At 58.9% G+C, this 455-nt stretch overlaps 1 protein-coding gene across 1 annotated transcript in view; it reads left to right on the top strand.

Annotated features, from left to right (window-relative positions):
- The window catches only part of MFRP (membrane frizzled-related protein), a 4,240-nt gene that overhangs the window by 2,809 nt on the left and 976 nt on the right, over positions 1 to 455 (top strand). The window contains exon 10 of the mRNA XM_009587919.1: positions 8 to 104. Within this exon, the coding sequence (XP_009586214.1) occupies positions 8 to 104 (97 nt within the window). The remainder of the gene's footprint in view (positions 1 to 7; positions 105 to 455) is intronic.

The raw sequence follows: 455 nt of genomic DNA, 5'->3' as shown, positions 1-455 counted from the left end.
CCTGACCTCCTCACGCCATGTCATGACCGTCCTCTTCGTGGCGGACGAGGGAGTAGCAGATGATGGGTTCTTTGCCACCTACCAAGCCCGCAATGCCACAGAAAGTAGGTAGCCAAGCAGGGGCGCAGGCTGCCCAGAGGGGCGCAGGCTGCCCAGAGGGGCTGTGCAGTCACCATCCTTGGGGGTTTTCAAGGCCAGACTGGATAAAGCCCTGGAAAAAACTGCTCTCACCCCATAGCTGACCCTGCTTGGAGCAGGAGGTTGGACTACAGGCCCCTGGGTTCCCTCCTCACCTGAATTACCCTGTAACCCTGTTGATCCTAGCCATGGGGATGTGGCCTGGAAGGGCTTACCTGCACACAGGCACGATCCATCACCTGAGGGCTGCCCCCAAAAAATCCGGGGAATTTGGGATCCCCCTAAGCTGGGCCAGCAGTGTTCAACTATCGGCCATG

This window comes from Fulmarus glacialis, unplaced genomic scaffold (assembly GCF_000690835.1).
Source record: "Fulmarus glacialis isolate BGI_N327 unplaced genomic scaffold, ASM69083v1 scaffold18451, whole genome shotgun sequence".
NCBI classification, from domain to species: Eukaryota; Metazoa; Chordata; class Aves; order Procellariiformes; family Procellariidae; genus Fulmarus; species Fulmarus glacialis.
The sequence above is the reverse complement of the archived record's forward strand: the minus strand, read 5'-3'. Positions and strand labels throughout refer to the sequence as shown.